Source organism: Theropithecus gelada, chromosome 20 (assembly GCF_003255815.1).
Source record: "Theropithecus gelada isolate Dixy chromosome 20, Tgel_1.0, whole genome shotgun sequence".
NCBI classification, from domain to species: domain Eukaryota; kingdom Metazoa; phylum Chordata; class Mammalia; order Primates; family Cercopithecidae; genus Theropithecus; species Theropithecus gelada.
Window position 1 is genome coordinate 51,515,549 of NC_037688.1, and position 24,015 is coordinate 51,539,563.

Consider the following 24,015-nt stretch of genomic DNA (forward strand, 5'->3'; position numbering starts at 1 on the left):
GTGATCCGCCCGTCTCGGCCTCCCAAAGTGCTGGGATTACAGGCTTGAGCCACCGCGCCCGGCCTAATTTTCCTGTTTCTTATGTCTAGTCATTTTTTTGTATCATGGACATTTTGGATAATCCATTGTAGAGACTCTGGCTTCTGTTACATTCCTCCAAAGAGTTTTGCTTTTTTTGGTTCGTTTTATTAGGCAATCACCTTTGCTCAGCTCTGAGTAGAAACTCTTTCCCCTGTGGTGGATAGCAGCTGAAATCCTTGCTGGTAGCTTGAGTTGGCCATCTTAAAGTCTGCGCCTCCCCTGCCTCACATGTAGTGTGGGAGCAACTAGTGATGAGGGCAGGGTATGCCCAGGATTTGGGCTCCCCTCTATGACCTGCTGTATCCCCACATTTCCACCTTCACATTCCAGCTGCTGTGGTCAACAAAAATCTTGATTCTGGTTCTTTAAGCCTGGAAAAGGGTAGGCTTCTACGTGGCTCTCTGATCCCCACACTGGCCCTGACTTCTACCCTGAGGCAGAAAGTTGTGAGAAGCGGCTGGGTGCGGTGGCTCACGCCTGTAATCCCAGCACTTTGGGAGGCCGAGGCAGGCAGATCATGAGGTCAGGAGATGGAGACCATCCTGGTTAACACGGTGAAACCCCGTCTCTACTAAAAGTACAAAAAATTAGCCGGGCGTGGTGGCAGGCACTTGTAGTCCCAGCTACTCGAGAGGCTGAGGCAGGAGAATGGCGTGAACCCGGAAGGTGGAGCTTACAGTGAGCTGAGATCACGCCACCGCACTCCAGCCTGGGAGACAGTGAGACTCTGTCTCAAAAAAAAAACAAACGAAACAAAGTTATGAGAAGCAGGAAGCCGGCCCAGTGCCACCCGCTCCCAGCATCAGCCTGCTCACAGCTGCCCCCAGTGCCTTTCCACGTGTCTGTGATTGTTAGAGAGGGGGCTGCTCTCATAGGAGACGTGAGAACTCTCTTCTTATTCTTTTTCTTTTTTTTTTGAGACAGAGTCTGGTTTTTGTTGCCCAGGCTGGAGTATAGTGGTGCGATCTCAGCTCACTGCAAGCTCCGTCTCCCGGGCTCAAGCAATTCTCCTGCCTCAGCCTCACAAGTAGCTGGGACTACAGGTGAGTGCCACCACACCCAGCTAATTTTTGTTTTTTTTTTTTTTTTTTGGTAGAGACGGTGTTTCACTGTGTTAGCCAAGATGGTCTCGATCTCCTGACATTGTGATCCATCCGCCTTGGCCTCCCAAAGTGCTGGGATTACAGGCGTGAGCCACTGTGCCCGGCCTCTTTTTCAACCATAATTCTATTGTAGCCAACATACAGAATTCCACACACCTGCCTGTGTCAGACCCTGCAGCTTTGCCGATGCCTGCAGGGTCTCCGTACCCACCAGTTGTGTTGCCCTAGCAGATAGTTCCCGGGGCTCACAAACTGAGTATTGAGAAACGAACTTGAGAAACATGCTGGTGACTGTGTGGGCCTCACTGGACTGCAGTCTCCAGAATTCACAGGAAAGCTCCCCGGCAGTGGCTTTTCCTCAGGGCTGAAGGGTCAGCCCCGTGAAACACAGACTCCCTGATCCGGCTGCTCACGCCCCTCTGCGCCCTTCCACTTCCATCCACTGGCCCCTTTTGCTGCTGGAAAAACAACTCAGTCTAATCCTAACAAGGTTTCTTTGTTGTTGTTGTTTGGTTTGGTTCTGAGACGGGGTCTTGCTGTGTCACCCAGGCTGGAGTGCAGTGGCACAGTCACGGCTCCCTGCAGCCTCAGCCTCCCAGGTTCAAAGGATCCTCCTGAGTGGCTGGTGTGCACCACCGCGCCCTGCTCCAGCAGGGTTTCTATTTCTAGGAGAACTATAGTTTTACATATAAAAGCAAAATTGGACTATAGAGATGCCCAGACTGCTATATCCTCAAAATTAACAGAAAATCCACATTTTAAATATTTCACCAACTTCTTTATTGTCTCTATGGTTGCTTGAAGCCTATGGGATTTAGTAACTCGAAATGCAAAAGAAAAAAGAAAGAAACCAAGAAGGCCAGCTAAACTGAGAAAGGCCAGGCACACGCTCCCTCACGGCTGCTGTAGCACCGCCCAGGGCCACATGCACCACCTCACCCGGCCACGGCTCCCACATCTGCTCAGTTTTCCCGCCATCATCTGAGCACAGCCCGCACACACTCGACGCTGGAGACCGACAACACTCCTGTCACCCTTGTCCTGCCCCCCACCACCCCTCACCCAGCTACGCCACCCGTCTTGACCCCCACCGCCCCTCACCCACCTACGCCACCCGTCCTGCCCCCCACCACCCCTCACCTGCCCTCCGCACCCTCTGCCTGCCTTCTGGAAACCACTTCGTTGCCTTCTCCAAAGCTAGCTCTGCACACAGAGCAGTCACACACGCTAGGCCCTGGTTGCATCAGGAGGACACTGGCCCTTGATGACCACAGGGTCCCTCTTCGACCCTGGCCAGCTCCTTCCTCTCCCTCTCTCCCTGTGCCGACCCTTCTCTGAATTCTGCCACTGCAGGACCTCAGCCTGACCTGGACTCCCCGCTACAGCATTAGCCAAGCTTGTTCTCCTGTGTCCTTATGTCCTGTGTCCCCTGTGTCCCCAGCACAGTGCCCGGCACATGGCAGAGTGGTTTGTCAACATCTGGGGCAGCATCTTTTCAGTTGTAGATGTTTGCCCTCACCCTCTGATTCGTGACTGCGTGGAAGGCTTGCACTCCACCAGCGCCCACCCCAGCTAAGGCCTTCCTTAAATACAGGTCCGCTGCCGGGTGATGGGAGGGGCCATCCAACAAGCTTATTATATCTTCATAGCTGAGACTCCATCTCAAAACAATAATAATACCCAAGACAAACCACTAGATATTGCTGCCTGCCCTCCAGTCTGACATGCATGTCCACTCCCAAGACTTGAGTGCAAAACACAGGCCCTCTGCCGCCCCGGGAGGCTCTGCCCGCACACGCAGGGGGAGCAGGCCTCTGTGCACAGCTGCTGAGGACTTTCCAGGGCCCTGGCTCTGCATTTCCAGCTGAAAGGCCAACCGAAGCTTCCTGTTAACCGTCCACACATGGCACACGTGCGGTCCGCGGGCACCGCATCCCCCCATCACCACTGGGAAGCCTCAGTGCACTGCGTCCTCCAGCAGGGAGGCAGCCCACCCGCCTCCAGGGGCAGCAGCATGTGCCTGGCCTGCGGGCAGAGAGTTGTGCCCGGTTGTTGAGGAAAGCTGAGTAACATCTGCTCCTCTGCCCCAGGCCTACAGATTCCTGGAGGAGATGCGGCGGCGGCTTCCCTTGGCCAACATGTCCTACTACGTGAGCCCACGGGCTGTGGACGCCGTGCACCAGGGGCTGGGTCTCCCGCTGCCACGCACGGTGCCCGAGCGGGTCTGCCACAACAGCATGGAGGACCCCAGGGAGCCGGACGAGGAGGTGGTGGAAGAGGCAGACGACGACCCCTGACGGGCCTGGGCCCCAGGACCAGCGTGCTGCTGCAGGAAGGCACCTTCTGGAATTTTCCAGTCAGCTGCAGCAAAGCCAGCCTTTTCACTGGGAAAAAACACGTCTGTGATGGAAGACGCAACAGAGCTGGGCGGGAACGCAGCGGCCCAGGCCGGCAGAGGCTGTGCCCCATCTGCACCTTGCTGCCTCCGGGTGCCGGCAGCTCCGTAGATTTGTGGATTCGTTCCTTTAAAGGGAGTCGGGTTCACCCTTCCATCATATTCTCCCAACTACACACTGTAAAGCCTGAGAAACTTGTAGAACCTCGGTTAGGAAGCTGCAGCTGGAGGGCTGGGGCACCTGCCCCCACACATCACATCCCCCCACACTCCTGCAAGACCCACGGCTACTGAGCAACAGCTGGGACACCCGGGCCCTGGTGGCTGCACCCTCCGCTAGGCTCTGCCCACCGGCCACCAACACTCCTGCAATTCCAATAAAGTAGTTTATTTTCTGGGAGCCCGTGTCCTGTCCACCCGCCCCACAAGCCCATCCAGGAGCCACACGCCCTGCCTGGGCCGCAAGCACGATTCTCCTGGTGACACGGCGCTCAGCCCAAGGGACCTGGGACAAGAGCTGCTCTGTCCTGCTTGGTGGCGCTCACAGGAGTGCCTTGGGGGCTCTGAGTAGCAGGTACACTGTCCTCCCCTCCTGCCAGCCTGGTTCTGCCCTCACTGGAGGAGTCAACCCCACCAGCAACGCCCACGGCCCTGGCCACAGCCCCACGTCCAGGCTGCCATGTCCCGGCGGGCAGTGCCCAGGCCCAGTGTATTTTTAGCAGACTTGCTGCACTATAAATAGCGGCAGGCCGGGCCTTCCTGCATCTGCACTCTCCGAACCGGATGCTGCCGCCGACCTGACCTCGCTACAAAGCCTGGCTCCGCTGCTCCAGGCCGCTGCTCGGCCACCTTCCTTGCTGCCGGCGGGGGTGGTCCTGGGGAGGCCTCCAGGGACTAGGGAGATGCGGGTGGGAGGAGCCTGTTCTTGAGTCTCTGCAGAAGCAACAGGGCCCTCAGTGCCAGCGTCCTGCAGTCCTCGTCCGGGTCTTTCTCAGCCACGTCTGCCGGAGAGTGACAAGCAAAGCTGAGGCAGCATGGAGGGCGTATTCTCCCTCCTGTCTTCAGTCTGCCTGAACCGCCCCGCCAGGCCTGACTCCACAGAAGAAAGGGGGCTTGGGTCTGCAGTGAGCCCGGACCCTCCCCAAGGCCACGTCCTGCGTGCCACAGGCTCTGTGCAGGCAGCACTGTACACGGAGGGCTGCCCTGAGCTGTGGGACAGGCAGCCATGGGAAGGGGGCCTGGGGTGGGGCACACAGCCCGGGAACACCCGAACACTGCAGGGCCTGCTCCGTGCTGGACAGCAGACATGGGCTGCGGTCAGAGGTAGAAGACCCTAGGAATCCGGGTGGTGGGCGTCGGGAGGTGCCCCCTGCCTGTGGGGAGGCCTCTGGGGTGTCTGGGACTGCACACTGCCCCCCGCCAGGTCGGAGCCAGAGTTCTCGGCTGCCCGCAGGGCTGGGCCCCTCACCAAGGTCTCCTGCAGCCTGGAGCCTGGTGAGCCTTGAGGGCTCTGCTGGCCGCAACTACTCCCCAGACTGGCTAGAATCGCAGGGTGAGGAAGCACCTGTAGACCCCTGGGAGAGGTGCCTGTGAAAGGAGAATACCCTGCCCGGACCCCACCAGCCCTGAGTGGAACGGGATCGGCCGAGGGACAGAGCCCCCCTGCTCCTCCTGGTGCTTCAGGTCCCCAAAGCCCCCAGACGATGACGTGGCAGGCACCAAGTCTCTGGGGAAGGAGGTAGGCTGGGGACTGCAGGGAATGTGCTCGCCCACCCAGCCCTGTCAGTGGCTCCACCGGCCAAGGGGGAACCTCTTCTCCTCCAGGCAGGGCGAGTGGGCGAGAGCACGCTGAGGAGGGGCTGCGCGGCAGCTCCAAGAGACCGGTGTCTGGGGCACCGCACCCCCCTTGAAAAAAGCAAAGCCCTGCACAGGCTCCCTGCACTTTCGGCCCAAGACCCTCCAGCTGCTCCATGGGAAGACATTCACAGCCACCCTGAGCACAGGGCCTGGGAGGGGACAGGGCAGAGCTGGGCCCGCCCTGCCCATGTCCATCGGTCCCATGCTCTGCTCCTCAGCCCATCCCCGGGGACTCATCAGCTCCATTCCTGTGGGAAACACCCGTTCACACCCAGCAGACTGGCACTGCGCCCAGGTGGGGAGAGGGGAGACGGCCGGGACAGAAGAGGCACACAGCCCAGCCCCACGGGAAAGGTGACCTCACCACAAGCATCCCCCAGCGTCCCCCAGCACAGAGGCCTGAGCGCAAGTCCCTGGGAAGGACCCACATCACCCAGGAGCCTCCTGACAAACACATGGAAACCGAGGCTGGTTCAGGGGCTGGGCTGCGAACCCACCCTAAGTGCCCCACAAACCAGTCACTGGACCACAAGGGCAAGCAAACAACAAAAGGTGCTGGGACTGTACCAGCCAGAGGAGCCCAGGGAGGCGGGCGGGCAGGGGCTCAGAGGGGCCCAGGGAGGCGGGCGGGCGGGGGCTCAGAGGGGCCCAGGGAGGCGGGCGGGCGGGGGCTCAGAGGGGCCCAGGGAGATGGGTGGGCNGGGGCCCAGGGAGGCGGGCGGGCGGGGGCTCAGAGGGGCCCAGGGAGATGGGTGGGCGGGGGCTCAGAGGGGCCCAGGGAGGCGGGTGTGTGGGGGCTCAGAGGGGCCCCAGCAGGGTCCAGGATCAGGCCAGTGCGGGGGTGGCTGCACCTCCGGCCTGCACACTCTGCCTGTGTGGGTCCCAAGGGGTCATGGCGGCCTGTCCTTAGGCCCAGCTCAAGTACCGAAAGGCCAAAGGTTACAACGTTCACGATTGACTTTTACAGGGTCCAAGCGCAGTGGCTCATGCCTATAATCCAGTACTTTGGGAGGCCGAGGTGGGAGGACTGCTTGAGCTCAGGAGTTTCAGATGAGCCCAGGCAACACAGCAAGACCCCATCTCTACAAAAATTATTTTAAAAGCTAGCAGGCTGTGGTGCTGTGCACCTGTGGTCCCAGCTACTCAGGAGGCTGAGGTGGGAGGATCACTTGAGTCCAGGAGCTCAAGGCTGCAGTGAGCCAAGATCGTGCCAGTGCACTCCAACCTGAACAGCAGAGCAAGACCCCTGTCTCAAAAAACTACATAAACGTTTTAAAAATAAAAAGAACATATATGGAGGGAGCCAAGTGGCAAAACGTTCCCCAGGTGAGCCTGAGGGAGGGGCTCTGGGCTTGCAGGGCTGTCCTGGTGGCTTTCTCAGAAGGAAGCCCATTTGTGGAGGGAGGTGTCTTCCCTCGTCTCCCCTGCAGGATTCCACAGCGGCCACAACAGGAACCAGGCACTAGATTCCCCACACCGGGGCCACCACGTGCCTCGGGATGTCCATGAGAGGGACGTGCCCCCCAGATGAGAGGCCCGGCTCCCAGCCAGCTGGCCCAGGCCCAGCCTGCAGGAGCTGCGCCACACACACACACAGAGCCTGGGCCGACACTTACCCGCCAGCCAGGACTGGGCTTCCAGCAGCTCGTCCAGCAGGTCCTCCAGCAGGCGCGCGGCAGGCACGCTGAGCAGGACGGAGGAGACGGCCGACAGCAGCCCCTGGCGCACATAGCTGCCAGCAGAAAGGTGGAGGCTGAAACCGGCAGGGACCACGTCCCAGGCCACGGAGACCTCCCACTCCCCCAGTGCGGTGGACCACCCACGCTGCGGCCCTGCCTGGCACATTTCCTATTTGGGAAGTACCAGGCCAGGCTGCCTGTCAGTCACCTCGAGGCTCCATGGGGCCCCCACGATGAGACCCTTGTGTCTACCTGCACCCCTGGCCTGGCCCAACCCCACAGGCCACTCACGCGTCGACGTGGAAGCGAAGGGCCCACACGAATTCCAGCAGGGCCTTGCCCATGGCCACAGCCACCTGGACACCAGCAGAGAGACAGTCAGCGGGGTCCCCACGCCGTCCCCACATCCCAGCACCCACGGGCAGCTTCCGCTGCTGGGCAGCAGCAGGGACAGGGCCTGCCTGACAGCCGAGGGGATGCTCCCGCTGCCTGGGGGCCCACACAGGCAGCTCCTCCCTCAGACACCCATCCCCGGGCGCAGGTGAGGCTGAGGAGCACTCCTGATCCACGGGCAGTGCAGGCCAGCGCCCAGCAACCTCTCCCGGCTCACCGTGGTGTTAACAGCCAGGTACATCAGGGCCCCTAAGGTGTGCGTCAGCCTTCCGAGAACCAGCTGGTCATCTCCCAAGAGGTCAAAGGTCACCACAGGCCTAGAGCACAGGATGGAGCCCAAGGTGCAGGGGCGCCTCAGGGCCAGGTCCCCAACATCCTGGGCCACCGCGGGAGACCGAGGGAGCCCCACACCGCCCCTCCTCCTGCGCCCACCACCTTGCCTGCACTGAGACCGCAGGACCGTTCCCGGGTGCCCACTCCCCCTGCAGGGCTGTCTGGCACAAGCCCGCCTGGGCCAGGAGTTCCCAACGCCGAGACCCCCCACCCCTGCTGCACCATGACTCAGGCCCCACACTTCTCTGCCATCCCGAGAGCCTCACGCCCTGAACCTGGGGCCAGAGCAGCACCGGCTGAGGCAGGAGGCGGCGAGGAGGGCCCAGTGGCTGGTGGCGTCAGGCACGTGCGGGCAGCACTGCCGGCCATACCGCAAGCCCAGCATCAGAGCAGACGCCTGGCACCTCACAGCAAAGCTCAACCACAGAGGAACCTTCCAGAACGTTCCCTGCCACTTAACACAGGCTTACAAAAAGCCACAGCAAAGCCGCAGCCCTGTTCACACCCAAGCCCACTCAGACCCCAGCCTGGAAACCTCTTGGCCACAGGGGTACATCCAGGGTCCCTGTCCCCCACGTCCACAGGCCCACAGAACACCCACTCACCTGTCAAAGTGCTGAAGGAGGGGGAAGAAGAAGTGGCCGGCCACGGAGCTGAATCTGCTGGGGCCACCTGCTGGGCCCTGCCTCGGGCCACCCTGCCAGACACACATGGCGCTCACGGAGGCACAGGCCTGGGCGGAGGGCACAGCACCCCTACCCCGAGAGGATCCCACAAAGCAGCGTGGACCCCAGCCTCGCCTTGCCTCCCTGGGCCACTCCTCCAGCCCCGCCCAGCTCCCAGGCCCCTCGGGGTTGGTGACGGGACTCGGGCTCCACGGCCAATGCCTGGGCAGCAGACCAAGTCTTCCCGACCTTGCAGGCAGGACGTTCAGGGCTGGAGGAGCGTCATGGCGGGGCCGCCCTGGGCACTGCAGGATGCCTCCCTGGTCTCCAACCCACCGCCAGCGACAACCAAAAACATCTCCAGACGCTCTGAGGACAGAGCACCACCAGGGCACCTGTCTCGTAGCACGTCCCCAAGCCCAGTCTGGGTCCCCGACAGCCAGGTCCAGTTCCTCGGCGCGAACCATGGACCTGCCTTTCCGGAATCCCGGCACAGGCACCATCCCCTGCGAATGCGGCCGCCCCTCGCCGTAGACAGCACCTGGAGGTGTCTGACCGCCCCTCCCGCCCACCCGCGGTCCCCATGCCCGTGAGCTGACCAGGCGCCCACTAACCTTGGAGATCCGCCGGGTCTTGCTTCTGATCCGCTCCTCCACCAGCACCCGCCAGTCGGATGTCACGGCACTGCCAGGCTGAGAGGCGGCTGCCGCTGGCAGGCACTGGGTGTTGGGACTCGGGGAGCCAGGCTGGGGAGCCCTCCCGAGGCACCCAGGCCTAGACAGCTCCTGGGCAGCCAGAGTCAGCACCTGGAGGGAGACAGGCCCAAGGCAGCCGCCACTGCTCCAGGGAAGAACATTTCCCAAGAGTCAAGTCATCAGCCAAAGCCTCAGACACGGGCCCAGGGGCCCTCGCCGCCCGGGGGAAGGTGCGTTCTGGGAACAAGGAGAAAATCACTTCCCCGTATCTCACAGCGACCGCGTCCTGGGAGCGGGAAAGTGGGGAAGGTGGGCTCTGTGCTCCAGGAAATGAGAACGTGCCCAGGGCCCAGCGCAGCCTCATCCTAAAGCCACGCAGTCCTGCCACACCACAAACGCATGCCCTTCTCCCAGGAACCCGGCCCCACAGCAAAGCCAACGCCGCGGTGGCACATGCCACGGGCGGGTGGACCTCAGAACACGGCGGAGGAGGCGGCACTTACGTCCAGGATGTCCATGCGCTGCCGGAGGCTGTAGTTGAGGGCATAGAACTGCGAGGTCAGATAGTCAGCCACCTGAGGGCACAGGAGAGAGGCTGCTGTGGTCCGGGATCTGAGGTCTGCCCAGGGCGACCTCCAGGCACCTCACAGCCAGCTCCAGCATGGGACCGAGCCTCAGGCACTGCAGCTCCCAGCGCTTCCCGCTGCGCCTGCACTGGCCGGGGCCACGGGTGCGGGGACTCACCCGGGCTGGGTCTGTGACCGTGACAGCCACCAGAGCTCTCTGGCGCAGCCCTGCAAATCCCACCACACAGGTCTTCTCCTCCAGATGCAGAAGCACCTTGGCCAGCTCCACGCTCACCTGCACACAGGGGTTAGGGCTGGAAAAACTGCCGGACCCAGCCACCCGCCCTGAGGCCTCACCGAGACTCACAGGGCCTGAGCCACCCACCCCGGCAGAGGCCCCAGGCCATGGCCCTTCTGGGAGAGGCAGCAGCCCTGAGTCACACAGGGGAGCCAGATGTCACCCTCAGTGGCCAGGACACAGACGGCATTGAGGGAGCTACCATCTTGGGCCTCCCCACCCATTCCCGCCCCCCACTCACCTCCCGAGTGGCTGTGGGGCTCCTGTAGACCAGGCCCTCAAGGGCCCGCAGGGCCGCCTCCCAGCGCTCTACGTCCTCAGATGTGGTCAGGGCTGCACAGAACCCAGATAGGCCTCGGTCAGCCTCAGCCCTGACCCAGATCCTGAGCCCGTGAGAGCCAGCAGCACGGTTGCCACCCTGGGCCCAGGGCTTCCTGGTGACCCCTTGAGGCAGAACCAGGCTGTGAGCGAGACCCATGCCCAGCCCAGCAAGGCCCTCCAGGGGCCCGTGCCCACCTTCCACACAGTCCCGGACGTAGGCAGGAGCCTTGCTGCTCTTCAGTTCTCTGTCCCCCGACATGTCATAGGGCACAAACTCATCATCGCTGGGGGAGGGCAGAGCAGACACAAACAGCCCACGGCCTGTGAGAAGAAGTGCCCAACGGCAGAGCCAACCCCTCACTCCACCCCAAGATGTGGACCTCACACCTCAGCCCCTGCACCTGCAGCAGAGCTGGGAGCTGAGAGCCCTCCCATGAGGACAAAAGAGAACAAGGACGGAGCAGGCAGGGAGCCCCCACTGGGCGCAGGTTGGAGCAGGCAGGGAGCCCCCCACGGGGCCACAGGTTGGAGTGTGAGGGGTTCGCCTCCTGGCCTCCTGCACGCTACCCACTGGGGTGGCAGAGCCGCTACCTGTCCAGCTCCGAGTCAGAGCCTGCCAGCTGTGCTTGGGGGCTGCCGCCATCCACGATCTCTGTGGGGGTCTCTGCAGGGGGCTCTGCCGTGGCTGGAGCGAGGGAGGTGCTTTAAGGAAACAAGGAACAAATCATTTAGATTCCGCTCAAGCCTCTGGTCTCAGGACTCACAGGACCAAAACAAAGGCTTTCACCCGCTCCCACCCGGCAGTGGAATCCTCAGCAATAGCGGTGGGGTCCCGGGGGTGCAGAGACCCTCACCCCGCCTCCGAGGCGCCGTTACCCACAGGCTGTGGGGAGGCCAAGGCCAGCAGCTCAAGGCTCAGTTCATCCTCTTCGTACTACAGCAGGGGAGCAGGCTCAGCGGCATCTGCCAGGCTGCAGCGCCCCTCCCCGAGACAGGGCCCCCACCTCCCAGACAAGGCCCCTCCCCGAGACAGGGCCCCTCCCCCAAGATAGGGCCCCTCCCCCAGACAGGGCCCCTCCCCGAGACAGGGCCCCTCCCCCAGACAGGGCCCCTCCCCGAGCGGGAGCCACTACCCACTGCAGCCTCCCTCGCAGCCCGGTCTCACTCAGTGGCTGGGCCCTGGACAACCACGTGTCTTTTCAAAAGCGACTTTCTAAGGTTCCACCTCAGGCCAACGGTAGCACTGGGTGTGCTCAAAGGTGGGGGCCGTGGTCCCTCCCGAAGGAGCGGGGCCTCCCGCCAGGCCAATGCCCCAGAGAGATCCCAGGGTCTCAGCAGATGAGAGGACAGGCGATCACCGCCACAGCCTGAAGGCAGACAGGGCTCCTCCACGGCCAGGTAGCCGCCCACACCAGACGGCAGGCAGCAGAGAGGCGCTGACACCCGCGCCCACCGACCACACCCGCGCCCACCGACCCACAGCGACCTGGCTGCCCTGCAGCCCGGGCCAGATGAACCACAGCGGGTGGCTCCCTAACCCAGCCTCCCCCAGATCCCCATCTGAAAAGAGTCTGTGAACCTGTGCAGCCCCCCCGGGGGCCCTGTGCTCACCCGACCCTGTGTGGCCCCAGGAGCTCAGGGCTGAGAGCCTGCCGCAGCTTCCAGCCTCAGCCATGCGAGAAGCCAACACAGACACTTCCCAGGTCTGGACCCCGGGCAGAGGCAGTGACCCTGGGGCTAGAGAGGCAGCCACTCAGAGACCCAGGCCAGCCACACAGGGACATGGAGGAGACGGCCCGCTCACCTGGAATTTTAGGGGAGGCCCCTCGGGGTGGATCCTGGCGCTAATGACCTCGGCCACAACCATGCCCAGGCAGCGCACGGGGGGCAGGCTGCTGTCCAGGCGGCACTTCACGCCTGCCATCATGCTGGCCAGCAGTTCTACAAGCACCGGACAGGCCCCCTGAGCATCTCGGGGTGCCCAGGGCCGGGGGGGAGCCCGAACCACCCGCTCACCATCCCGGCTGTCGTGCAGCTCCGGCTCCCTGAGGTGCGCCAGGCAGATGAGGACGGCCTTGCTGACATGGCGCTGCTGCGGCAGGGGGGTGTGGCGGATGGCACTGCTGCTGCCCCACGTCTCCAACAGCTCCTTCAGCACCTGGCAGGTGGCATGGCCCAGGACTGGGTGGGGCTGGGGGCCAGGCTGTTCCCGCCAGGCCCACAGCCACTGAGGGAGCTATGGCGCCAGCCCAGCCAGCCTCACCCTGCCTGCCCCCAAGGTGGGCCCCGCACAGCTCTTCTCCCAGGGCCTCGAGGGGACGGAGAGCCAAGAGGCTCGTACCTGCAGCAGGAGTGGGCGCCGCTGGCTGTCCATGGCCAGATAGCCCAGCAGGCTCTGCAGCATGGGCGTCTGCAACAGAAGTACATGCCTGTCCACCAGGCCGAGGCTGCCGCCTGGCCAGCCCGGGGCTCCCAAGGCCAAGAGCCGTGCCAGGACCAGGACCGGACTGAGGGCAGCAGACAGACAAGAAGCACAGGGGCGGCCGCTGCCTCCTGGAATGCGGGACCCTCCCCTCCTGCAGAAGCTGCCCCCTGGGCTCAAGTGACCCACCCGCCTCTATTCCTTCGAACTGAACGTGATAAAACGGTCCCATATAAAAACAAGGGATGCAGCTGCTGCCGTGCTGGGGTGGGGACTCGCCATCTTAAGTTCTCGTGTGAGCAAAGGAGGAGGGTGAAGCAAGAAGTGACCGGGAATCAGGGGCCCTGGCTCACCCACTCCGGGCTCAGGCCATGGGGACGGGAGTCACAAGTCCGGGAAGTGCACAACCTCCTCTGTGACCTGACCTATCCCCCCCCCCCCCCCCCCCCCCCCCTCAAGCCCCCGTCACAGAACGCAGCTGGGGCAGGTGGCTTCTCGGGAGTCTAGAGGATTAAGAGACATGAGAAGCCTCACTCAGCGCCTGTCACAGCAGGGTCTGTCATCAGGGCAAGGAGGCACCCGCGGCCTCGCCAACTCCTGCCGGCCACCGCCAAATCACGGGCAGGGTCTCCCAGGCAGCAGACCCCTGCTCCGACCCCATGTTTTGCAGCGATTCTTGCTGTGCTAGGGCAGCCAGCAGCCCGCACCCTCCGTGGCGTCCTCACCGTGAGCCGGGACTGTAAGAACAGAAGCTTCCGGGTCATCACAAACTGGGCTTTCTTGTTCTTCACCACTAGGTTCCCCAGCAGTCGCGACAGGACCTCAGGCCTGCAAGACAGAGTCAGGGGACCAGAGATGCAAGCCGGCCTGGAGGCAGGAAGGAGTGAGAGAGCATGAATTCTGATGCCCACAGACTCTGGCCTGATTCTGGGCCTGCCAATTTCTAGCCGAGAGCCTCTGGTTCCATCCTCCGACTGCCTGAGCTGGGCCTTCATCCTCCCTTCTCCAGGGCATAAATGCGACAACCCAGATAGCACCTGCGCCCCAGCCCGGGCGGAGGCGGGTCCGCGCCCCACGGCCTCCTTCCTGGCTGACCCAGCCCAAGGTCAGTGCCTCATGTGGGGCCGGGGCAGAAGCTTTTCTGTAAAGGGCCAGAGCCTACGTGTTCCGGGTTTAGGGGCCACACAGCCGTGTCACAGCCAGTTCACGCTGCCACTGTAGCCAAAAGCAGCCAAATACGTAAATGGATGAACGTGACTGGTGCCAAAAATACGTTATTTACAAAAACACGCAGCGGGCCAAATTTTGTGCAAGTCGCCTGCAGACCCCCGGTCTAGACTGAGACAGTCCTCCCAGTGAGAGGTTATGGGTCTCCAGAAAGAGCCCAAGTCTCTCCAGCCAGTGTGGAAACAGATATGGCTGGATTTCTCCCTCACTCATCACTTACAATTCCACACAAAGACGTAACAGTTAAAAAAACATTTGGGAGGCCAAGGCAGGAGGATCACTTAAGACCAGGAGTTTGAGACCAGCCTGGGCAACAAAGTGAGCCCTGTCGCTACAAAAAATTTAAAAATTAGCTGGGTATGAGCGCGCGCACCTATGGTCCTGCTACTCAGGAAGCCGAGGTGGGAAGATCGCTGGAGCCCAGGAGGTCAAGGCTGCAGTGAGCTATGATCGCACCACGGCAGCCTGGGAGACAGAGCAAGACCCTGTCTCTAAAAACAATCACCCCCAACAACAACAACAAAACTGTAAAATAGAATGTGATTATATGATTATATAGTTCACAGAGAAAAGAATACAAATGCCTTAAACATGCACGCCCTCACCCAGAATCAAGAATGCAAAGTCAGCCAGGTGCAGGGGCTCACGCCTGTAATCCCAACACTTTGGGAAGCCAAGGTAGGTGGATTGCTTGAGGCCAGGAGTTCAAGACCAGCCTGGCCAACATGGCACAACCCCGTCTGTACTAAAAATACAAAAATTGGCCGGGCGTGGTGGCGGGTACCTGTAGTCAGTCCTAACTACGCAGGAGGCTGAGGCAGGAGAATTACTTGAACCCAGGAGGTGGAGGCTGCAGTGAGCCGAGATCGTGCCACTGCACTCCAGCCTGGGCGACAGAGCCAGACTCCACCTCAAAAAAAAAAAAGGTCAGGCACAGTGGCTCATGCCTGTAATCCCAGCACTTTGGGAGGCCGAGGCAGGTGGATCACCAGGTCAGATCGAGACCATCCTGGCTAACATGGTGAAACCCTGTCTCTACTAAAAACACAAAAAATTAGCCAGGTATGGTGGTGGCGCCTGTAGTCCCAGCTACTCGGGAGGCTGAGGCAGGAGAATGGCATGAACCCGGGAGGCGGAGCTTGCAGTGAGCCAAGATCGGACCACTGCACTCCAGCCTGGGCGTGACAGCGAGACTCTGTCTCAAAAAAAAAAAAGAAGAGGAAACACTTTGGGCAGAGACAGGTGCGTCCTCGCACACGTTGGGGGTAGGGGAGACGTCTGAAGCAGGCGAGCTGGCAGGGTTTGTGGGGGGCTAAATGGCTGGCAGTCCTGCTTCCAGAAATGCAACCTTGATTCTCCTGCACAAAGACGTGGGGAAGTGAGTCACTGCTCGTCACCATGGCAGAGCCTGGAGGTGGCGCATGTGTGTGCCATGGGGGACCACAGGCGCAGGACGGGGTGGGCGCCCCGAAGTCCGGCGCCTTTAGGCCTGTAGGTAAACAGCTAGGCTGTTCACAGCATCGACGCTATTTCATAAGAGACAGGGACTCTCTGATGCAGAGGCCACCATCCGCACGTGCAGGAACTGAGAGGGCACCACTCACACCCTGTGGCTCCGACATGGGGGTGCCAGCCACAGCACGGCGCCCAGGAGAAGCAGCGTGAAGGAAAGGCAGCCTCTGGCGGTCCAGACCCCCAGAAGCCAGCGCAGCGGGAGGAAAGCCCAGCTGCTTACCCCGGCGCGGCCTCCACCAGCCCGGTCAGCACCGCCTCCATGGCCCGGTCCGGAACTTGCTCCACCAGGCGCCAGCAGACGCGCTGGTGCAGGTAGCTGCCCTGGGTGAGCACTGCCAGCCGGGGCACCAGCACGCCCAGCATCTCCTCTGAGGGGACAGACGGAGGACCTGAGCCTGGGGAGCTGCACCTGCCTCGTGTCCGGGGGCTGTGTGGGTCCAGCAAGGATAGCCCCACAGCTCCCCAGTCAGCACAGCGGAGCCCCAGACCCCAGGGGCCCAGGACAGGACCGGGCAAGGGGACCCCACAGAGGGCCGGGGTAGGAGGGATTCTCGGCCTTCTGCAGACGGCGGACGGGGTGCGCGGGCCGGCGCAGGGCGGGCAGGAAGGGCGGCTCTACTCACGCTGCCTCCCGTGGACGCAGGCTTTCCCGAGGACCTGAGCCACGAAGGACACGGAGGAATCCAGGCCACCTGGGACAGAAAGGGAGGCCTGATGAGGAGGCCGGTGGGAAGGGCACAAAAGAACATCTAGGTGTGGGGGGAGCTGCTCTCGGTCAGGCGGACTCCGACGGACAGCGAAACTCACTCACAACAGCGGCCGGCACACGTCAGCCCCCGAGCAAATCTCAACAGGAGTGTGCGGGACGTGACAAGCAAATCACAACCCTTTCAAACCTTCACCCGCCTTAGCCCGCTTCACCGTCACGACGGTTCTAGGAGGTCGGGACGGGCATGACACTGCCGAGGAAGGAGAGGAGGCACCAACCGGGCCCGGCCAAGTTGGGTCGGCCACGCAGGGTAGGCCTGGGCCCTGAGCCGGGCATGAGACCCTGCAGCAGCACCACCACCGCGGCCGCCGCAGGGAAGGAGTGCACGCCAGCGAACGTAGGGAACCAGAAGGGCCGGGCCGTACCAGCCCCACGGGAGAGCTGGGGTGCGGGGGGGGCGGCAGCCACGGAGCTGCGTGGGGACCAGGATGACCCCAGTCAACCCCAAACGTATGTCCTGGATGTTCCCAAAGCCTCCTGAACACATCGGCCCCGCAGAGCAGCAGCTGCGAGCCCGGGCTACGTTCGGAAAGGACGGGAGGGCTTGGGAGGCTGCTGCGGGAACCCCCAGGGTGAGACGAGGGGGCTTGGGCCACACAGGCCCCACGCAGGGACTGGAGGGTCCCGGCTCCCTCCTGGGCTCTGAAGGGGCGCTGAGCTGCTCCAGGACCCCAGGGTGCCCCTTTCAGAACAAGGTGGGGGCTGCATGTGGAGCGGTGGAGGCCGGACCCAGGTGCTCGACCGGCATCTGAACTGTCGCCTGGAGCTTGGGAAAAGCGAGAGAAGGGCTGGGCGCGGTGGCTCAAGCCTGTAATCCCAGCACTTTGGGAGGCCGAGACGGGTGGATCACGAGGTCAGCAGATCAAGACCAGCCTGGCTAACACAGTGAAACCCCGTCTCTACTAAAAAGTACAAAAAAAGTAGCTGGGCGAGGTGGCGGGCGCTTGTAGTCCCAGCTACTCGGGAGGCTGAGGCAGGAGAATGGTGTGAACCCGGGAGGCGGAGCTTGCAGTGAGCTGAGATCCGGCCACTGCACTCCAGCCCGGACAACAGAGCGAGACTCCGTCTCAAAAAAAACAAAAAAAAAAGCGAAAGAAGTAAGGGGTCACCTTGCAGGGACAGGCAGACGCTCTGGGTTCTATGCAGGCCCCCGGCCCAGCCTCCTACTCGCTAGTGAAATGCATGCTCGCGGCGGCCGCCTTCTGACGCCCCAGGGAAAACAGAGCAAGTATGGGCGCTCACGGGGCCCTGCAGCCCAGCGGCGGGTGAAGCCGTTCCCACAGCACCCGCTCTCCAGGGCACCGCCAGCATCTGCCTCCAGACCTGAGAGCCTCGAGATCCCCCTCCTTGCCACCGCAGCACAGTTGGGCCCCGGAAACCAGCAGTGACTGCAGGGACAAGAGAAGCCCACGTGGAGGGCAGCGGACTTCAGCCCACAGCGGATGAGCCCTTCCGGTCAGTACTGTGTGGGACAGGGATGTCCCCACCTGCCTGACGACACCACCCAAAGACTCCCAAGTCTCCAGAGGCCGTGAGGCACCAGAGGGTGGCAGGGGACGACGGCCCAGAAAGACGGGTGGCGAGGGGGTCCCCGAGGCAGGGCTTCACCTTGGAGAGAGTCCGCGACCGCCTGCAGCACCCGGACAGCCTCCTCGCCGAGCAGGCGGAAGTAGTTCTGGGGGAAGAACTCAGCCAAGTTCTCCCGCTGCAGGCGGTTGCCCAGGTGATCAGGCAGGGCCACCACCTTGCCCAGCAGCGTCTCCCGGAGCAGGGGGAAGCCGGGCTGCGTCTGCTGCCGACACTGCACCTCCATCAGCACTGCCAGTCGGCCCTCGCGCAGGAACCTGGCCAGCAGCCGCGCCATCTTCATCAGCCGGAAGCTGGGGCTGAAGACATGGGCATGTTGGGCAGAGCCCCCAAACCCCATCCTGGGAGCCCCCTTCCCGCCACAAGGAACCAGCAGCCCGGATTACACAGGTAGCCCCAACAACATAACCAGCGCGAAGTCCAAAACCACAAGCCAAACGGGAACATCTGTTAATCCATTCCTAAATATCTGCAATTACTGTGTGAGAGCTCTCAGGGTCCTGGGCGGCTTCCCCAACCTGGAGTCTCACTGGACAGCCCTCCCCTGCTGCTGACGCGGATAACTCGGGGCTTGCTTTGATCACAGCAGCCTCTGAAAACCCAGTTTCTCAAGGTGCAGCGTCCTGGCAAGGACTGCAGTGTGATCTGAGGCTGAGCCTGGGAGCCACCTGGGGCTGGGAGTCCACATGGGACACGTGTCAGTGATGACAGCTGTGCTTCCCCTAGAAAACCTGGAACGCCCCCAGCTGGCAGGCTGCCTCTGCCACCTGGGATGTGAACAGTCCCGCCTCATCCCTCTCTGACACAGCCGGACGAGGAGCAAGCGAAGGACTTTGTGAGACACGGCAGGTACCTCCTGTCACCAAGGAGACAGACAGAGACCGCTTCTTCTGTTCAGAGGTTCAGCCATGCACAGGCTCTCTCTCTAGCCCCTCACAGGAACCAGAGAGGCTCTTGGTCCAGTCCTTTAAACCACTCTCATCACTTCTGAGGCTACCGGCAACCCCGGAATGGGCCCAGTTCACTCACCCGGCAGTGCCCTCGATGGTCTCCATCAGCACCAGGAAGGCTTGGTCCGCCGGGCCCTCCAGGAAGAAGCTGGCCCACAGCTCCTCCAGGCGGCCGTCCGGCAGCAGCTCCAGCCAGGCCGGGCTTAGCCTGCTGGCAAGACATCTGAGGACAAGCGAGAAGTGGGCCGAGGCAAACTCCTCCTTCTCCCTCGGGAGCGCTGGAGGCTCCATCTCACTGAGATACCGCTTCAGGGACTCCAGGGTGCTGAAGATGTGGCCGCCATCCTCCGAAGATGAGAGGGTCTGAATGGCTTCCCGGACGGCCAGTCGGACCCCTGAGGGTGCTGGCTCCATCCTGCAGGACAGTCCTGGGCGTCACGGGAAGGCAACCTGTGGCATGGACACGGGGCTCAGCTTGGGGCAGGGAAATAATCCACACACGCTCAGTAAGCCCCTCTCTGAGCGCCCCAGGACCCCACACCCCTCACCCCTGGTCCCACCCAACCCTGCCCCGCCTCCTTCCCCTCCAGTGCCTGACGGTTTCCACCCAGAGTTCGCTCCTCCGCTGGGACCCCCACGCTACCGCCCACTGCAGGGCTTCTCAACCCGGGCCACTGTGCCCAGGGGACATTCAGTTGTCACAAGCGGGAGGGCCACTAGCGCGACAGGGAGGTGGAGGCCAGGGATGCTGGTGAGTGTTCCCCGGGCACAGGGCGGCCCCACGCGTCCTCGCACCCAAGGCGGGAAACCCGGCCCACGGGAGCTGCAGGCCCTTCTGGCTGCCTGAGCGGTGACGGGTGGCTCCCGTCGCCATTCCTCCGCCCCTTGGAAACCAACAGCTTGCGGGGAACACGGGTTCGGGGCTAGAGGACCCGCACGCGGACCCCGCCCCCGACCCGGGCCCGGACCCTGACCGGACTCCTCCCCGACCTGGAACCGACCCATCCAGAGCCGGAGCCCAACCCGACCCAACCCGACCCCCGACCCCCGATCCCCGACCCCCAACCTCCAACCCGACCTGGACCCGGCTCCCGGGTGACTACAGCGCGCTCAGGCCCCGCGCGCCACCGATTCGCTGCCGCCGATTCCCCACGGCCGCCGCGGCCCCGGACGAAACGCGATCGCGGCCCAGTCGGTTGGCCCAGAGCACGAGCTCCTGGGTCCGGGCGAAGCTGCCGCGGGTTTTTTTGAGCCTCTGGGGCGGGTCCCTGCGGGCCTCGCAGCACGAATCTGCGGAGGACGCCGAGCGGCAGGGCGCTTCTGCGCCTGCGCTGCGCCGGGACGGGGCGGAGCCTGGATGGGGCGGGGCCGGTGGGACGGGCGGGGCCTGACGCGTGGGTGGGGCTTTGCGTTGGGCGGGGCCTGAGGGCGGGGCCGCGCCTCCCCACGTGGCTGCGTGCTGGGTTCGCTGAGCCAGGGTGGTCGGTCCTCGCCTCAGTTTCTCCCATCCCTGTCCTCCCTACCCTGCAGTGATGTCAGCCGTCCCTTCCCTCCGCCCCGGGTCCCACATTGTCTCAGAACGCCGAGCGTTCGCTCTACGGCAGATGTTTACCAAGACAGGCCTGGCTCCTCTTCTCCGAGTGTAAGGCCCTGCTTCCAAGGGTCAGAGGCCAGTAAGAGAAACACGGAGCACAAGGAAGTAAAAGAACGATTGAGATCACGTCAGATACGAACAAATGCGGCTCCGTGAGGCCAGTTCGTGGAATTAAAACTGCGACCAGTAGGTAAGCGCTGGACGCATGTGGCTCTGTAAATTAACCGAAGTTAAGTAAGTCCAGTTCCTTTTTTTTTTTTTTTTTTTGCGACGGAGTCTGGCTGTGTCGCCCAGGCTGGAGTGCAGTGGCGCAATCTTGGCTCACTGCAAGCTCCGCCTCCGGGGTTCCCGCCATTCTCCTGCCTCAGCCTCCTGAGTAGCTGGGGCTACAGGCGCCCGCCACCGCGCCCAGCTAATTTTTTGTATTTTTTAGTAGAAACGGGGTTTCACTGTGTTAGCCAGGATGGTCTCGATCTCCTGACCTCTTGATCCACCGGTCTCGGCCTCCCAAAGTACTGGGATTACAGGCGTGAGCCACCTCGCCCGCCCATAAGTCCAGTTCCTTACTGGCCCTAGCCCCATCTCAAGGGCTCCGTACTACCTGTGGCTGTGGCCGCCAGCCTGGCCAGCCGGACACTGAACGTTTACAACATGCAGTGCCTTCTGTAAACTGCACCAGAGTGTTGGGGAGCTTCATCTTTGTGGAGGGGGGCAATCCAGGAAGACAGGCTAAGGAGGCACCATTTCAGCAGCGATGGATGTGGGAAAAGCTGGGAAACAGTTATCCGTTTGTTCAACAAATATGGATTAAATGCCTGCTTGGTGCACCAAGCCCTCTGAGCAACAAATGATGCAAAGTTCCTGCTCACCTATCAGGGGAACAAATAAGGTACATACGAAATATGCTAGGTGACAGGCCTGGAGGCAGAAAAACTGGCAGAGGCCAGGCCCAGTGGCTCACGCCAGTAATGCCAACACTGGGAAGCTGAGGTGGGAGAATCATTTGGACCCAGAAGTTCAAGACTGGGCAAAATAGTGAGACCCTGTCTCTACAATAAATTTAAAAATTAGCCAGGCACGGGGTCATGTGGCTGTGGTCTCAGCTACTAGGAAGGCTGAGGTGGGAGGATAGCTTGAGCCCGGGAGGTTGAGGCTGCAGTCAGCCATGTTCACTGCCACTGCACTACAGCCTGGACAACAGAGCAAGACCCTGTTTCAAAAAAAAAAAGGAAAGAAAATAAAAAATCGGCAGGGTAAGAAAATAAGAGCCAGTGGCCAGGCGCAGTGGCTCACACCTCTAATCCCAGCACTTAGGGAGACTGAGATGGGTGGATCACGAGGTCAGGAGATCAAGACCATCCTGGCTAACATGGTGAAATGTCGTCTTTACTAAAAATACAAAAAAAATTAGCTGGGTGTAGTGGTGGGCGCTTGTAGTCCCAGCTACTCAGGAGGCTGAGGCAGGAGAATGGCGCAAACCCAGGAGGCGGAGCTTGCAGTGAGCCGAGATCGCACCACTGCACTCCAGCCTGGGCGACAGAGCAAGACTCCGTCTCCAAAGAAAAAAAATTAGCCAGGCATGGTGGAAGGCACCTGTGATCCCAGCTACTTGGGACACTGAGGCAGGAAAATCGCTTGAACCCAGGAGGCAGAGGTTGCAGTGAGCAGAGATCGTGCCATTGAACTCCAGCCTGGGTGACAGAGCACGACTCCTCCAAAAAAAAAAAAAAAAAAGAAAAGAAGAGCCAGAGAGCAGTGGGTGCTGTCTTCAATACGGTGAGAGCTCTGAACAGAAGACGTTACAGCAGAGCCCCGAATGTGGTGACAGCCAGGGAAGGAGTCTCACTGGCAGGAAAACGGCAGGTGCGAATGCCTGAGGCCGCAACTGTGGCCCGGGAGGTGGAGCCGAGGGAGGCAGATGGAGGGGTGAGGCCTGGAGGGAGAGAGGCCGTGGGCCAGGCCACAGAAGGCCCTGGCAGGGACTGAAGATTTTGCTTGTGTGGCAGGCAACTCCTAGAGGCATTGAAGGCACGGGTCCATGCTGGTACACGGACGCGGGGAGCAGGTGGCCGTTGTGGGGATGGGCTTGGGGCGGAGTGGGAGTGTGGAGAAGCAGCTGAGACTCAGGGCATGTGTCTGCAGGCAGAGCCGATGGATGGGATGTGGGGCGGGCAGTATCCCACCATCCCGGAAACAACTCCTCCATCCGCTGCTGGGTTCCAGCCCTCACCAGTGCCCATGGCGGCTTCGTCTTTTCCTTTTTTTTTTTTTTTTTTTTTTTTTTTGAGACGGAGTCTCGCTCTGTAGCCCAGGCTGGAGTGCAGTGGCCGGATCTCAGCTCACTGCAAGCTCCGCCTCCCGGGTCCACGCCATTTTCCTGCCTCAGCCTCCCGAGTAGCTGGGACTACAGGCGCCCGCCACATCGCCCGGCTAGTTTTTTTTTTTTTTTGGTATTTTTTAGTAGAGACGGGGTTTCACGGTGTTCGCCAGGATGGTCTCGATCTCCTGACCTCGTGATCCACCCGTCTCGGCCTCCCAAAGTGCTGGGATTACAGGCTTGAGCCACCGCGCCCGGCCCGTCTTTTCCTGAAGCTCCGCATCCAACAGTGGGTGCGTGGAAGACAAATTTCTCAAGCCTTTGTGTATCTGAAAATGTCTTTATTCTTTGCTCTGTCATCCAGCCTGGAGTGTAGTGGTGCGATTTCAGCTCACTGCAACCTCCATCTCTCGGGCTCAGGCGATCATCCCGCCTAAGCCTCCCAAGTAGCTGGGACTACAGGTGCACACCACCACGCCTGGCTAATTTTTGTAATTTTAGTAGAGACGGGGTTTTGCCATGTTGCCCAGCCTGGTCTCGAACCCCTGGACTCAAGTGATCTGCCCACTTCGGCCTCCCAAAGTGCTGGGATTACAGGTGAGAGCCACCGCACCCAGCCTCGACCCACGACTTTAAATGGAAATCAAGTTGGCTCAGTGGCTCATGCCAGTAAACCCAGCACTTTGGCTAGGCTGGGGTGGGAGGATCGCTTGAGCCCAGGAGTGTTTGAGAACAGCCTGGTAACATAGCAAGACCCCGTCTCTACTGCAATAAAATAAATACATAAATAAATGGAACTTATTTTCAGTTGGAAGCTGCAAGATCCGCCGCTCTGCATGTGGCACCAGCGTGGCTGTCATGGTGGCCGCCAGTCCCCCGGGGCCTAAGGCCCCAACCCCGTCCACATGCCCACGATTTTCTCTCCATGCTTTTTGCATCTTCTCCGTGTCCATGGTGTTCTGACACTTGACAAGGGGAGCCTGGGGACCACCAATGGTTCCCTGGCCTGGCACCCACTGGGCTCATGCCACCTTGGGAATGATGGCTGCCCTCACTGGGACAACTTCGTGGATGATCTTATTCCCATGAACTGGGTGGCTTGAAACAAGGAAATGAATCCTATCACAGTTCTGGGTGCTGGAAGTCTGAGGTCAAGGTGCACACTCCCTCGAAGGCTCCGGAGGGGCCGGTGTCCCACTTTACCTCTCCCAGCTTCTGGGGGCTCCTCGTGGCAGCGTCACCCCAGTC

The 24,015-nt window shown here is 61.5% G+C and overlaps 2 protein-coding genes across 3 annotated transcripts in view; one reads left to right on the forward strand and one right to left on the reverse strand.

Annotated features, from left to right (window-relative positions):
• Positions 1-3,976, forward strand: part of IFT140 (intraflagellar transport 140) — a 105,936-nt gene extending 101,960 nt beyond the window's left edge. The window contains exon 31 of the mRNA XM_025369803.1: positions 3,275-3,976. Within this exon, the coding sequence (XP_025225588.1) occupies positions 3,275-3,481 (207 nt within the window). The 3' untranslated portion in view covers positions 3,482-3,976. The remainder of the gene's footprint in view (positions 1-3,274) is intronic.
• Positions 3,950-20,195, reverse strand: TELO2 (telomere maintenance 2). 2 transcript variants are annotated; one of them, XM_025369805.1, is made up of 21 exons: positions 19,935-20,195; positions 18,936-19,271; positions 17,928-18,205; positions 16,174-16,242; positions 15,771-15,918; positions 13,534-13,636; positions 12,728-12,796; positions 12,403-12,544; positions 12,191-12,327; positions 11,241-11,320; positions 10,978-11,088; positions 10,582-10,670; positions 10,307-10,398; positions 9,946-10,062; positions 9,705-9,776; positions 9,121-9,312; positions 8,447-8,538; positions 7,726-7,825; positions 7,407-7,471; positions 7,053-7,168; positions 3,950-4,580 (listed from the first exon to the last, which is right to left on the reverse strand). In XM_025369805.1, the coding sequence occupies exons 2-21, from the start codon at positions 19,268-19,270 to the stop codon at positions 4,474-4,476; spliced, it is 2,514 nt and encodes an 837-aa protein (XP_025225590.1). In that variant the 5' UTR covers position 19,271; positions 19,935-20,195; the 3' UTR covers positions 3,950-4,473. The 2 variants fall into 2 exon arrangements, with proteins under 2 accessions (XP_025225590.1, XP_025225589.1); XM_025369804.1 differs by having other exon boundaries at positions 18,936-19,306; positions 19,935-20,189.
• Positions 20,196-24,015: the final 3,820 nt, after the last annotated feature.

Coding starts and splice junctions, on each gene's coding strand:
- TELO2 (XM_025369805.1), bottom strand. CDS start 19,270: ATGGAGCCAGCACCCTCAGGGGTCCGACTGGCCGTCCGGGAAGCCATT. Junction 11,089..11,240: donor AACGGCGCCTCGGAGGCGGG/GTGAGGGTCTCT, acceptor GTTTCCTTAAAG/CACCTCCCTCGCTCCAGCCA. Junction 10,063..10,306: donor GCCCCACAGCCACTCGGGAG/GTGAGTGGGGGG, acceptor CCCTGTGTGCAG/GTGAGCGTGGAGCTGGCCAA.